At 45.0% G+C, this 12839-nt stretch overlaps 1 protein-coding gene across 1 annotated transcript; it reads right to left on the bottom strand.

The window, feature by feature from the left end:
• Positions 1–1399: 1399 nt before the first annotated feature.
• On the bottom strand, positions 1400–10080 carry LOC131408702 (E3 ubiquitin-protein ligase TRIM21-like). Its single transcript, XM_058545752.1, has 7 exons — positions 10053–10080; positions 8477–8932; positions 7886–7981; positions 6544–6774; positions 4637–4659; positions 3845–3945; positions 1400–3552 (listed from the first exon to the last, which is right to left on the bottom strand). The coding sequence occupies exons 2-7, from the start codon at positions 8882–8884 to the stop codon at positions 3005–3007; spliced, it is 1407 nt and encodes a 468-aa protein (XP_058401735.1). The 5' UTR covers positions 8885–8932; positions 10053–10080; the 3' UTR covers positions 1400–3004.
• Between the last annotated feature and the right edge of the window lie 2759 nt (positions 10081–12839).

Genomic DNA, 12839 nt, shown 5'->3' on the forward strand with positions numbered 1-12839 from the left:
TAAAGCTGGAGGAAAAAAAGACAATGTAGTATATATATATACAAAAATATTAGTCAACTATAAAAAGAAGGAAATCTTGCCATTTGTGACAACATGGATTAACCTAGAGGATATTATACTAAGTGAAATAAGCCAGACACAGAAAGACAAATACTGTATGATCTCTCTTATATGTGGTTTCTAAAGAAGTCAAACTCATAGAAGTAGAGAGTAGAAAGGTGGTTGCCAGGGGCGCAGGGGTGGGAGAAATAGGGAGATGCTGATCGAAGGGTACAAACTTTCAGGTATAAGATGAATAAGCTCTGAGGATCTAATGTAGAGCATAGTGACTACAGTTAATGATATGGTATTGTATAGTTGAAATTTGGTAGGAGAGTTGATCTTAAGTATTCTCACTACACACATACAAAATGTAACTAGGTGAGGTGATGGATGCATTAATTAGCTTGATTGTGGCAATCATTTCACAAAGTATACATATATATTTAAGAGTACATCCTAAATATATATAATTTTTATTTGTCAATTATACCACAACCGCTGAAAAAATTTAGAATATAAAATATATAGTTTCATAAATAAAAGCGGAGGATCACCATAATCTTTAAATTTCTTGATTATACCTTTATCATATGGCTGTGATAACTAAAAAACATAAACAGGATCTTGAATATGCATGACAGAGTAAGCAGTGAATAAATTTAACATCTTTTTGCCTTAGCTTGTTTATCTTTACAATTTTGGTGTATTAATTTCTGCCTCTGCTAATTAAAAAGAAGTTGTAGAATCAAATATCACAAAAGTCAACAGGCCTTATTTGCATTTTAAAGGATATATTAATCAAAATCAGAATTGGTGATGGTAGAATCATCCCTCATTTCTCAGGAGAATTTTTCTTTTTCCCTAAGGATAATTTGCCAAGCTAACATCTGTTGCCAATCTTCCTCTATTTTGTATGTGGGTCGCCACAATGCCACGGCCACTGCTGAGGGGTTTAGGTCTGCCCCAGGGAACCAAACCCAGGCTGCCGAAGCAGAGCACGCCAAACTCAACCACTAGGCCACCGGGCCAGCCTCGCTCAGGAGAATCTTTGTGTGACATGCAGAGATATGCCTAAATCACTTGTTAGTAATTATTGGTAGGGATAAAAGTTGAGATACTATGAAATCTCTACTACTTAATCTTTAGGTGGAGTCCAAGGGATGGTAGTACATCATCTATGTAATGTACATCTCCAAGTACCAGGGTAACCCCACATGCCAAGGTATTCAGATTTTGAGAAGTAAGAGTATTTAAGTTTACATCATTATAGTAGTCTCCTCCCACCAGTATATCAATTGAAGGGAACAAACCATCATTTACATTGGTCAACCCCAAGGCAGAGACACAGAGAAGCAGAAAAATGAGTTTATCTTCTATCTTTCTTTCTAAAAATAGTTCTCTGTGACCCTGACATACAGAATCCAACCATTCCCCAGGACATCCCCATTCATGTAGGACTGAGTTCTCCTCCATATTCTTCCTCCAGTTTATCACCAAGACACTGGTGGACTTTGCCAACTTATATTAATTTAGCTCTGTAATGTTGTCATCTTGCCTGAGGATTCTGTTCTTTTTATTCTCCCTTCAAAGTACCCTCTTTCTGTCCAGTGTTAAGAGAGACCATTACTCATCTCTAGACGAACTAGAAACAACTTTTATCAATAAACTCTTTTCAAGGTCACTGACATCTTTGTAAAGTACCTAAGTTTCTCATGAAATATTTAGCAGATATGCTAAGGGCAACCTGAGATTCTATTTTAGATAAGGAATAAGGGTTCCTGGAAGGATATGGCTCTCTCACAGCCTCCTATTGGCTCAGGTGTAGAGCTTCATTGTTCCAACCTTAAAAGCTTAAACTCAAGAAGGTGTTTGCTGTCACTAGGTGATGCTGTTACCTTACTCCTGGCCTTCATACCAATCAGGTTCAATTGGAGAAGCAGAACTAGAAGGAGATAAATATTAAGAGATTTATTGCAAGGAATTAGGCTACTCAATAAGGGGGCTGGCAAGGCAAATCCTAAATCTGAGGCAGGCCATCAGGAAGGGCAAGCTGGAACTCCTGGGCAGAAGCTGAGGCGGCTATTCACAGGTGGAGGCTTCAGTTCTGCTTTTACGGCCTTCCACTGGATTGTCCTAGATAAGCTGGGTGGGCCTAATTCAGTCTCCCTTACTTAAAGGCAAACGATTATGGACTTTACTAACATCTACAAAATATCTTCACAGCAACATCTAGATAAGTGTTCGATTGAAATGCTGGGGGCTTATAGGTTAGCCAGGGTGACATATCAGAAAACCATCACACAATTTAGATTGATATGCCCTTTAACCAACTCCATTATCAACAGGATGTGGTTGGGAAATAACGGTGGGACTGTGAGAGGCACAGCAGGCTGGATATTTAACATGGCAGTCTAAGGCATGCATAATTCAGCCTTTATTTATAAAGTACGGCTATTTTTCTATAGGCAGTGGTGGAGCTACTTATGATCAGACGTGTGCATGTTGGAAAGATACTCCTAGATGTGCACAAGAACCACAACTGAATGGGAAAGATGGAGGCCCAAGTTCTTTAGGAAGCCCTTTTGTAAACAATGCAAGATAGATGATAGAGATCTGACCAAAGGCCTAGTGAAGGAGAGGAGAAAACAAAAGTTGAGTAACATAAAGAAGGCAGAAACATGTTTTGGTCGATCTGGATGAGTCTAGGCCAAATGTCAGTAGTTTGTTTCATGGAGGGCATCATAAAGCAATCTAGGGCAGGAATATTGATGCTGAAGGTCATTTGACAAAGACTTTCAGTGACCTCCTTGCCAACTGTGCTTGCTGGTACCAAACACCTCTGGAGAGACAAAGTTGTTTCAGAATTCATGGGAAAATGAGGCAGTGTCAGTAGCTGAGAAGGGATACCAACAGAGGGGGTGTCAGTATCCAGAGAGAGCCGTCAACAGTCAGTGGATCCCTATCATCTCATCTTCAGTGGACAGAGGGTCAGAGGGGCTGTCTTTTTTCCCGTGACATTGACACCAGGACGGAAGATGGGATGCAGAGGTCTAACGAAGGCACATTCAGAGAAGGTGTAGATGAGGGAGCCATGGTCAGTGATGTTATAGAAGGAGACAGTGCTGGCCTCATAGTCTAGGAAGATCCCAATTTGGCGTGGAGGCACCTGAAGGTGGAGGGGTGTGTGGGGGTTGGTGACAGCCTTATATTTTTGTTTCTTAAACAGCCTAATTGTCCAGAAGCCATTCTTGGGGCTGATCTTAAAATACCCCTTCCTCTCCACAGAGTCTTGACAAACCCCTAGTTCCCAGGCCTCCTTTCCTGTCACATCTACTTCCCAGTAATGTTTTCCAGAGTTGAAGTGCTGGGCACCCAGGACCATGGCATAACTATCAAATCTCTCCTTATTTTCAGGCACTTTCTGCTGGGTGTCTCCAAGCATCACTTGTCTCCTATCCTCTGAAAGGATGAGCCACGGATGGGCTGTGTGTGGATCCAGAGTGATGTGAACTGCAAAGAGAGGACCACAGTCAGGCCTGGAGAGTGCGAGGCGTCAGTAACTCTGTGCCTGTCAGGCGATGGGGATGAGGGGTGATCCTGAGCCTCACTGTGTGAGGAAATGACCCCTTAGCCAGCTCTGGCTCTTGCCCTGACATTTGAGGGAACCACTTTCCCTATCTCCATCCTTGCTCCACCTATTCCAACCTGCCGTCTCTTCTGGACCCTAGGACATACTCTGCACCCTTGATATCCCCTTTTGCTCCCTAGCAGGCCAGTCCCACCCTCCTGGCACTCGCCTTACCTCCATAAGTCCTCAGCATCCTCTTCAGCACTGGCACACGGCACACACTCCTCAGGTCTGGGGAGACAATGTCCAGCTTTTTCAGGTTCCAGGACTCACTCCTGGGGGAAAACAGAGTTAGAGACCCCGTTCCGTACTTCTACCTCATCTTCCCCAAACCCTAACACGATAGCCTCCCTTGAGGATGACTGATAATTTAATTCAGTGTAAATTTACAAACGCCTCCTATGTTAGGATCTCTGGGGGAGGGAGGCCAAAGAAGGTAGGACTTAGCTCCTATCCAGGTCTTCCTGGCTACATGGGACTCCGCAGCATGTGGATAGTCTATATCTTCTCTCCAAGCCTGAGGTCACCACACAAGCACTTTCTGTTTCATTTTACAGGCAAGGCATCTGACATATGATGAAACACTTCCGTAAGGAACCTCATGGAATCTCGCCCATGCCATGGGTCCTACTCATGACCCTTTCTGGGAGGTTTGTCATTGGTTAGATTCTTTTTAAAGAAGGAGTCCCAGGAGGCTGTAGATTCAGAACTTCTCAGATTTTGCCTATTTGTCACAGCTTCACTTTGTGAAGATGTTACAGTTCAATTACTTTGGGCAACTAACCAACAGAAATGTCCATCAAATAGCCTTCTGAGACCAGAAAATGTCTTATGGAGGAGTGGGTCTTTGAGAATAAGGAGAAGTATCGGGGAAACATCAGTGCATGTTTTTCAGACTCAATAACCTTTTTGACAGGTACGCATGCTTCCTGTTGCACGTCCTCTAACAAGAAAACCCCTCCTTACCTTTCCAGGACACTGTCCACCTCCTGAGGAGAAAAGAGACAGAAAGTAAGTTCTGGGGTCACTGGTTTACCATTGAGACTTCAGTCCTGTGGGTGATGTGATGCCACCCTGAGGTCCATAGGACACTGCTCTACCCCCTTCCTCTGGGCCAAGGCCCAAAAGACATTCTGACCAACTTGGAGCAGAAGGGATGTGTGGAGGCTTGTGGGGTAACCAGAAATCCAGCATGGGTGTGACCTAAAGCAGGGGGAGGATGATAACGTTAAGAACTCTGACTCAGAAAACAAATTAGAAAGACTAGATTCTAGGGAAAAGAGGGGCAAGAGAAGGGAGAGGGGCAAATAGCCCAGACTTCCTGAGGCCCAGAGACAGTCACAGGGAAAGAATGGCCAAGTCAGGATGCACAGAAACTGCTCTCTCTCTTTTGTGGGTTTGAGTAGTCTAGGGAGGAAAGGGTGGCTAGTCGAAGGTCTGTCCTGTGCTGTAGTTGATGTTGCCCCCTGATGTATATGAAATCAAATCATTTGAGGGTATTCTGTTGCAGGGGCTGGAAGCCCTTCCCTGGGAACTGGCAGGCTCCCAGGCCCAGTCCAATGTGCATTAGAAATCTTGGCTCCATGTTGGGCAGAAGTGAGATTTAGATAATGAGAAGGAGAGAGCCTGCCAAGTCAAGTCAAGCTAGTCAGCTTTGCACAAACCAGAAAGAAATGGTTTCAGGACTACATATGACTGGGAGACAGTGGAAAGGTGTGGGAAAAGGAGAACCATAGAATGTTATAGAAGATAAAACTTAGAGGCCATCTAGTCCATAGTTTCCTCAAGTGAGGCAGACATATCACGGGCGGATGTGAGGTGACTTCAGGTAGAAAATACACCAATGAATTTTTAAAAATAGTTACATACTTATTTTAATCTTAGCTCTACCTCTTACTATTCAGGTGAACTTGGTCAAGTTACTTAGCTTTAGTCTCTCACTAACTCTTTTAACATCTCTGCGCCTTGGTTTTCTCACCTATGAAGTAGGGACAATAGTAGTACCCACCCCTTGCATTGTCACGAGGGATTGAATGCCTGGCATGTAATGTGTGCTATTTAAGAATTTGCAGTTATTATTATTATTGTCATGAAATAAATTAGAAAAAATATCACTAACATATCAACACATGATTTCTCGGCTACTATTGCTTAGGACAAATTTCCTTTTAAACGAAATTTATTCAGGTAAAAGAGTGAGACAATTTAAAGAAAAAGAACATGCTCAAGTCATTTGGGTAGTTCATAGAAGTAGCAGAAATTGTAAAAATGACGCATTTATGACTAAAGTTTGGGGAACCCTTATTTTGCACACTCCCTGCCCCCTGTTTCACAAATGGAGAAATTAGTTCTAGGAAAGGAAAATGACTTAGCTTAGGGTTAAGGAGAGAATTGGTGGCAGGGCTGGGGCTGGGCTACTGTCTTCAAATGTTCAGTTCAGTGTTTTTAGTTACATTACATTTACGAAAATCTTCCCATGGCCCAACACTCACCTAAGAGCCTTCGTGGATTCTCTCATTTAATCCTCACAAAATTATTTGAGATACGTTATATTATGATATCCAGTTAACATATGAGAAACCTGATATTTAGAAAGATTAAGGAACTTTCTCAAGGTCATGGACCTGGTAGGTGTTGGAGCCGGCACTACCAGGGAAGTCCATGTCTTTTAATTAGTGCGTGGAATATTCCTTCCTAAATCTATGCCTTTCCATGCCTTGAATGCAAAACACTCATGAATCCAAATTCCAGGTTGTTTCATTTAAGAAAATTCCAGACGGGGTTTCTGTTTGCTCTGATGGTAGCCCCAGAGAGCTCTGGCTTTTTTCATTTACTCCTTGAATCTCAGAGTGAGGTCTGTCCCCAGGTCTCACCTGCAGCAGCTCCAGCGCTGAGCCCCGAGTCGTCCTCTCCAGCTCTGAGATCAGCTCCTGCAGGTCCTGGCTCTGCTGGGTCAGCTCGGCCTCCGTCTCCCCCAGGATTTTCAGCTGTATCCCCTCTTCATTCTCCAGCTCCTGCAGTTGCCTCTGTTCCTCTTCAGCCAGGAAGTTTTTCACCTGCATAAACTCCGCTTGAATCCGCAATTTGTGTGTCTCAACCTTCCTCTTTGTTGTCAATGGAAAGAGAGACATGGTTTTTATCAAAATCTGCCAGGCTCAGGAATGGAGGTGTCCACATCCATTTCTATTCCCTGTAGACTCACCACTCTTGCTCTCTCTGGAATAAACACACACAGAGACACACACATACACAATTTGCTGGGGAGGTAGGTGGGTGAGGCTTCTGGGACTAAGAGGGGAATGGGATTGGTTTGGGCCACACTGTAGCTGCCCTACAACCAGAGCTGCATCAGCCTATGGTATCAGAGACCTTCCTCAACCTCTTTGAAAACCCTGTCACCAGCCAAATGTGCCCCATTGTCTTCATCTCAGTGAGTTACTGAGAGAGTAACACCTGTCCCCACCCCCAACCACCTCACAAAGACAGGCTCACAAAACTGTTCCTATGTCCTGGGGAAAGGGAGTTTGGGCAATTCTCTACTTCCTCTCTCCTGCTAGTGAGTGGACAGTTGCCCAATGACACAGGATGACCCCTGTTGCCGCCACCATCTGACTCACCCTTCTCCATTCACAAACGTTCCTCTCATGGGATCTACTGGCCATCAGCTCCTTCCACTCCTCTCTAATCCCTGACCTCCCCCACCTCCAAATCACCAGTGCAGAACAAGCATTAGTTCTGCATTCTACTTTAGACCAGTGATCTGGACACAATAAAGCAACTACCTGGGCAGTCTGGGTTTCCTACCTCAGGCCTCGCTGGTTGCCTTAAGTCTGTTCCTCACAGCCCTTGTTGTTTCCCATCAGGCCTAGCCATTGGGCATCTCTCCTGGGACACCTCTGTCCCAGAGAGCAAGGCACCGGTGCTGTCATCCCCTAAGACTGGGCTCAAGGAACAGGTGCTTTAGTGTATGGCTTGTTCCTTGGCACCTTCTCCTAAGACTCTTGATCTCTGAGTCTGATTGTGAGCTCTCTTTGAGCCACCACCTTTTCATTTTCTTCATCAGAAGACAAGGACGGCTGGTTCTTGCAGAGTGAGATATTCCGACTCTATCACTCCTCAGACAGGCAGAGCTATACTTAGGGCTTTCTTGAGTCCAGGACCCTGGTCCCTCCCCAGGCTTCTGATCTAGGATTCCCTTTGGGACGTGATCCTTGCCTTCCAGTCTTCTCTCTTCATTGCAACATCCACTTCCAATTTCTCAGCCAACTCCTGATCTTTTCTCAATTTCCCTAATGCCAGCTGGAGCTTCTCCTGCAGAGAAAGATAGCAGGTTAACGCCACCCAGACCAAGAAGTAGGGCAGGCAGACATGAGGTGGGGGAAGATCATACCGGATCTTAGAAAAGCCTGAGTGCAGAGAAGCAGGGAGGACAAGAACCTGATTGAGGCAGGCATTCTGTGGATGGGAAGATTTTGGATAAAGCCTGATCTTACAAAATAGAGCCACACTGGTGAGGTGGCAGGGGTGGGGGTACTACGCATTCCTAATTAACCAGGAGGCCACAAGGAAACATGATCCTTGCAGCATTTTCCCAGAGCACATCCTCTGTTCCTGGGGAATGAGAATGTTGTGCTGAGCTTGCACTTCTCCCCTTAAATTAGCCATGGAAGGCGGGAAGCACCCTTCCTTTCTCCAACCCCTCAACTCCACAGATGACTCTCTCCCATCCCCAGCTCTGGGGAACAATGAACTTATCAGGACCCCATCTCCTTTCTACCTGTTCATCCCTCCATATTGAGGGCTCACCTGGTACCCCTGAGCAGCCTCCTCAATAGGGAGCATGGGGTGGTCACGATGTTTCAGGGACTGGGAACACACCCAGCAAATAGCCTTCCGATCCTCCTCACAGTACAGGTGAAGTTTCTTTCCGTGCACCCCACACCGCTCCTCCTGTGTGCCCTTCTTCGCACCCTGGCTGATTTGTCTAAGGTGATTCACCATGTTGGCTAGCTGCAGATTGGGCCGGAGGTTGCTGAGCATGAAGCTGTGCCGGCACACAGGACAGCTGCAGTCCCCATCCTTCCCGACCTGAGAGATGCATTCTTTGCAGAAGCTGTGGCCACATTCAATGCTCACAGGCTCCATTATGGGATCCAGGCAGATAGGGCACGTGACCTCCTCCCACATCATTGCCAAGGGCGTTGCTGAGGCCATAGCGGTAATGTTCCTATTAAAGCAGCACTGTGGAAATCATAGGGTGGCCTAGTGGGGAAAGGAGTAATGGAAAGAATATGAGAAGGGTTGTGTGAGAAAAACAAAACAATTCAAAGGAAAACATGAGGGAGAGAGAACTGGAGGGGCTGGAAACAGTCCTCCACTTTGCTGTGAAGTTAATCACAACAATAGTGACCATTTACCACGTACCTTCCATGTGCCAGAGAAGGTGTTACATGCTTTGCGCACATCTTCATTAATCTTTGCAACAACCACAGGAGTTGTATATGTTATATGAATATATGCAGAAGAACATTTATATTTTATATATTCTTATAAGTATACCGTCGTGTGTCGCTTATTAGGGGGATAGATTCTAAGCAATGCGTTCTTAGGCTATTTCTGTGTTTTGTGATTTTAGAGTTTACTGACACAAACCTGGATGATATAGCCTACTAGACACCTATGGGATACGGTACTAATCTTATGGGACTACTGTCTTATATTCGGTCGGTCATTGCCCAAAACATTGTTATGTTGCACATGACTGTATATAAGTATATCTGTACATGTATGTGTATATATGTAGATGTGCATATGTATGCGCATGTATGTATACATAATTGTATATGTATATATACACACAGGAACAGGTAGAGCACTTGCTGGGCTCTTCTCTCAGCTACTCCCAACCTGGTACCTGTCTTCAAATCCTCCAGGGCAGAGACCCACACATTTCCAACATCCTAGACAACCCTGCCCCTCTCACCCCCAGAGGGGTACTTTCGGGGACTAGAATCCCAAGAACTGTAGACCTACCGCACCCTGTGCTCCCCTGGACCACGCTCTGAGCTAGGTCGCAGTCCTGGTTCTCCCAGCTTCACAGGGACCCTCTTCCTAGCTCACGTGCCAGCAGCAGGGAAGCCCTAGCTCTTCCCAGGTGACTTTGGAAGTCCCCTTCACAGCCCAGCCTCCTCCCAGGCAGACATGCCAGGGCAGGAAGAACTCCTGGGCTTGGGGTGAGCAAGCGCTGCTGCGGAGAAGGGAAAACTGAGACTGAAGGCTCTAGGGGTGGGGACTAGTTGGAAGAGGCTCTTCAGATCTGGGGCAAGGGAGAAAGGTCCCCCAGGGAGGGCTGCGGGAGCTCGGTCTAGCCAGGTTCACTCACCTTTTCAGGGGACTCAGGGGCTGGCAGCCAGCTCCCAATTTCACTTTCGATTTCCCGTCAGAGGCCAAGTCTGAAATGAAGGGGGCGGAGGAGGAGAGTGGGAGGAGCAATGGGAGGAAGGAAAAGCGAAGGCCGCGGGGGAGGGAGGGGAGAAGAAGTGGGAGGAGACAAGGAGGAGCTGAGGGGCAGCAGGTGTCAGAAGCTTCTGACACCCCAGGCTAGTGTTTCCCGGAGGCTGGGACAGAGTGACAACCCCGAAGCATTTCGTCCTTGCTTTGTGCTCCCTCCCGTGTCCTCATTATCTAATACAGTAAAACATCCTATCTACTAGATGGAGCAGTCATGCTCTTTTGAGGCTAGTCCTCACCCCACACCTGCATGCTGTGCCTGCTCTTAAGGAGGTTTGGGTGGAGAGAATGGTGCCTGGAGCTCTCCCTCACATGCCACCATCTACTTCCTACTTCCAGAAACAGCTTCTATCAGGAGACTTGATGTTCTTTTAACATCAGGGAGTGAAAGATTTATTCCGTATGACCCCAAGGCAGGTATCACACCAGTGAGCTGGTGAGAAGGGAAGTGACATTTACTGAGCACCAACTGTGCGCTTGTCACTGAGCTAGGGATTTTCTCAGGTTATATTTTATTATTATTATTATTTTTAAAGTGTTGGTAAAAACCACATAACATAAAATTTACCATCTTAATCATTTTGAAGCGTATAGTTCAGTGGCATTAAATATATCCACATTGTTGTGCGACCATCACCACCATCCATTCACAGAACTTTTTTCGTCTTGCCAAACTGAAACTCTCTTACCTGTTGAAAAATAACTCCCTATTCCTCCCACCACTTTGTCCTTGGCACCACCACTCTATTTTCTGTCTCTGTGAACTTGACTACTTTAGGTGTCTCAAATAAGGGGCGTCATATAGTATTTGTCCTTTTGTGACTGGCCTATTTCTCTTAACATAACATCCTCAAGGTTCATACATGTTGTAGCATGTGACAGGATTTCCTTCCATTCTAAGGATGAATGGTATTCCATTGTATGTATGTACGTTTTGTTTATTCATTCATCTGTTGATGGACACTCGGTAGCTTCCACCTTTTGGTTCTTGTGAATAACGCTGCCATGTCAAATTATATTATTATTTGTTTATTTTTTCGGTGAGGAAGATTGGCCTTGAGCTCACATCTGTGCCCATCTTCCTCTTTTTTGCATGAGATACGCCCACAGCATGGCTTGATGAGTGGTGTGTAGGTTCCCGCCCAGGATCTGATCCTGTGAGCCCTGGGCAGCAGAAGCGGAGCACATGAACTTAACCTCTAAGCCACTAGGTTAGCACGCCTACTTATAGTAGTTAAGACACACAACAATTTAGCACACTAGGTTAGCACGCCTACTTATAGTAGTTAAGACACACAACAATTTAGCAATTTAGGGGTTGTTAAATTCTTATTATAGGACAGGACACTGAGGCTGAAGGGAGTGAAGTGATGCTTGAAGTGACATAGTAAGCACAGCTGCATGAGAGTTAAAGATCCAGGGAAGACCCTCATTTTAGTGACAGTCTGGAGATAACAGGCTGCCCTGTTAGTTCAACAGAGGCTGTAGGGACAGCTGGTAGGGATGTGGTCACAAGCTGTAGAGGAGGAAAGAAAACAGAGGAAGGCTTAGAAGGCTAGAAGAATTCTCAATTCCTTCCAGCTCACACATTGCCTTTTTTTTTTTTGTCCCTGTATAGCTTAAAGTAAAAACATCAGTTGAACTTTGATTGATATTTTCTACAGATTTAGGAAACCTAAAATCACTTCATGTCTCTTTGAAATCTCTAGGTCTGTTTTTAAGACAATTTGCTTAGTGAGAGGCTATCAGGTGACATCTCACATCCAAATGGTGCCACTGTACTCAGATTTGTTTCTGGGAACATAGTCCCAGAAAGGAAAGTTGAAATAGAATAAAAAAAAAAAAAATCAGAGGAAGAAGAGACCTCTATGTGAATCCACAGACACTCCGAAAATAACTCTTGTTCACATCACTGCAGACTCTATCTCGTTTCCTGCAGGCACGGAGTAAACCATTATTGAGGGGGTAGAAAAGAACATGAGTCTCATGACAGAACAGCCATGGATTCAATGCTAACTTTGTTGTTTACTAGCTAAGTGCCATCTCTCTGAGCTTCAATTTACTCATCTATTAAATAAGGGCATTAATATGTACACCACAGGGTTGCTTTGGTACATGTTCAATCATATACATACAGATCAATTAACATGACATATGCATAGCTACAAAAGTCCTCTCCTTAGTAATTGGCTATAAGACCAAAATGACCACTCATTCCAAATTCTCCTCACTCACTGCCAGTACTTCAGTGTTCTTTTCCTGGTGAGGTGATCCAAATCTTCATTCCTGAAGGATCACTGTCCTTAATGTTCCTGTGTTTAATGCACTGGCCATTGTTATTGGACAATGATAATTGGGAATGTCTCCAATGTATAGTTTGGTTTTAGGCATAGTCCTCCCTGCCTCCATTATGTGCCAGCAACCCAAATTCTCCCTGGCAATAGGGGTAAGTTTCTCCAGCCGGTGTAGAAACTCCATCATCTGTCCATTTCTCAGTGGCTTGAGATGCCTCAAGGAGCCAGGGGATAGGTGCACATTCCAATTCATTAGAACCAAGTTGGCTTACTCTGGTGGAAGGGCTTCTCTCTTCTTTACTAGACCCTCTAAACAGAACTGAGCCCTATGTGCGGGGATGGAAAGAAAATGTTCTGTTAATGAG

This window comes from Diceros bicornis, chromosome 7 (genome assembly GCF_020826845.1).
Source record: "Diceros bicornis minor isolate mBicDic1 chromosome 7, mDicBic1.mat.cur, whole genome shotgun sequence".
Classification (NCBI taxonomy): Eukaryota; Metazoa; Chordata; class Mammalia; order Perissodactyla; family Rhinocerotidae; genus Diceros; species Diceros bicornis.